At 38.9% G+C, this 2355-nt stretch overlaps 1 protein-coding gene across 1 annotated transcript; it reads left to right on the top strand.

Annotated features, from left to right (window-relative positions):
* Nucleotides 1–264: 264 nt before the first annotated feature.
* Nucleotides 265–1920, top strand: LOC121256628 (two-component response regulator ARR5-like). The gene is made up of 5 exons (XM_041157471.1): nt 265–816; nt 904–983; nt 1098–1175; nt 1265–1335; nt 1452–1920. The coding sequence occupies exons 1-5, from the start codon at nt 666–668 to the stop codon at nt 1762–1764; spliced, it is 693 nt and encodes a 230-aa protein (XP_041013405.1). The 5' UTR covers nt 265–665; the 3' UTR covers nt 1765–1920.
* Nucleotides 1921–2355: the final 435 nt, after the last annotated feature.

The following is a 2355-nucleotide window of genomic DNA, read 5'->3' as shown; positions in this document are numbered from 1 at the left end:
TATAAAATAAAAATTATATTATAATAATATTTCATTTAAATTTTAACCTTCACTCTATATCATTTTGACGTGTATAATTATACCTGGTCGTGTAGTAAAACGGCAGTAAATATTTTTTTTACCTCTTTTTTATGCCGCCGGTTCCCGAGCCGTCTTGTCGCTCTGTCTGTCGTGGTGTTTTCTTTTTATTTTTTTCACCGACGGATTTGACGGCGAGGGTCCTCTATTGACCTCCAGTCAACTCCTCTAGCTCCCTCGATTCCTTCAAATTACTGTGGCACACATCTCCAAGATTGACCAAAATATCGCGCTCCAGATCACTCGCGATACGATTGGGACGATCGCGATATGTCGGGAGTGTGATTTGGAGATCACACCGAAGTGGATATCAGAATCTCGGCCTTAATGGCTTCAATTAAAAAAAAGCAGATTTGAGATTTCTTAGAGAGAGAAAGGATCTTATTTAAGAAAGGGACTCAGGGAGAGAGGGAGGGGGCGTGTGTGTGTGAGGCTCAGACACACACATTTGCATTACAGCGTATAAAAAAGGTTACCCACCGAAGTAGTGAGGGAACTCTTGTCTTGTTTTTGGCTCTTCTTCGAAGGAATCGAGATTAGAAATATATAGTTTACTTTTCCGTGGATATATCTGATTCGGAGATTAGATGGAGAGGAACGTTTTCGTTTCAAGGCGGAGGATAGACGGCTTTGATGTTTCGCCGTCTGATTCCGCAGAAGCTCACGTTCTGGCCGTCGATGATAGCCTCGTCGACCGGAAGTTCATCGAGCAGTTGCTAAAGATTTCTTCTTTCAAAGGTTTGGTCCGTTGATCCAAAATTCCAATTTTTTTTAATGTTCATTTCTTCATTAAATTCTGAATAGGAAAACGGTCGAATTTTGCAGTGACGGCTGTGGATAGCGGAAGAAGAGCCCTGCAATTCTTGGGTCTGGACGAGGAAAAGAGTTCCTCAGTTGGTTTCGATGTAAGTTTGAACATAATTGCATATAAATTAGATCGTTATAGATTCATTTCCGGTATAGAATTCAGCTGCTGTGCATTTGAAGTTCTGATTTTCAGCTGCTTGTCACACTTTCAGGGCTTGAAAGTGGATCTGATCATAACGGACTACTGTATGCCTGGAATGACCGGGTACGAATTGCTCAAGAAAATCAAGGTGAGAAAATGTCCACGTAATTAACTTCCTTAACCGGAATTTAAGCCCATATGCCCTACAGAACTCTAAAGCAAGCTTTGTTGGAACAGGAGTCTTCTAATTTCCGAGAGATTCCGGTGGTGATTATGTCTTCCGAGAACGTCATAGCGCGAATTGACAGGTATTTTAAATTTTGTTCAAACCATGCATTAACGTTCGTATCTATGTCAGTCAATGATATTATCTCTGGACAACTTGTGATCGATGATTTTTATTGTTTTAAATTGTGTGGCTTAGATGTTTGGAGGAAGGGGCGGAGGATTTCTTTGTGAAACCGGTGAAGTTATCGGATGTGAAACGGTTGAAGGATTACATGATGAGAGAGGTTAGATTTGGAACTACAAATAGCGGAGGCACCAACAAGAGAAAGCTACAAGAGAGTTGCGATCTCACTTCATCAGAGCCGTCCATTTCGTCGTTGTCGTCGTCCTCATCAGACTCGCCATCGCGGTCGCCAATTTCACCGTCTTCGGCACCGTCCTCTATTCCGACGCCTTTAGATTCCCCGGTCAGACGGCTTAAAATGACCAACACTGGCGGATTGATATAAGATCGTTCAACACCTCTCTCTTACCCTACAGCCGAAAATCCTGCAATTCCTCTTTCCCTATTTTGGTCAAAACTGCAATTCTCCGTTACTTGTAACGTATTTTTTTTTTTTTTGCATTACGGTAATTTTTACGCTATTTATTTTTGTTTGTTCGTACGAGGATGAGTTCCAGACTTGCAGCCACTAATACTGATAATTAAACCGATTAAATTACGATACTAGCCAGCCATTTAGAAAAAAATTCTAAATATGACATTCTTATATTTAGAATTTTTACGGTAACTTATAGGCCGATTGATGCATGGTAATCTGGTGAAGATCTTGATTATAATTTTCCTACCTCAATATTTCTAGACATTAGACAGATCTTACTGTAATTATTGACAGTATTTTATAAATTGTCTATATCTTTTAATCATATAGTCAGATGTTTCCTTCGGTAAGTTGAAATATGTACATGAGTTGAGACAAGGTAATAATTGTTTTTGGTTTTTTTCGGGTCTCGGATAATGAAATATTTACACCTTCTATTTTATTATTAACAAGTTATATATATTTTTCTTGTTATTTGAATTGGATTAAAAATTTTAA

This window comes from Juglans microcarpa x Juglans regia, chromosome 3D (genome assembly GCF_004785595.1).
Source record: "Juglans microcarpa x Juglans regia isolate MS1-56 chromosome 3D, Jm3101_v1.0, whole genome shotgun sequence".
NCBI lineage: Eukaryota > Viridiplantae > Streptophyta > Magnoliopsida > Fagales > Juglandaceae > Juglans > Juglans microcarpa x Juglans regia.
This window is presented reverse-complemented; position numbering and strand designations above follow the sequence as displayed.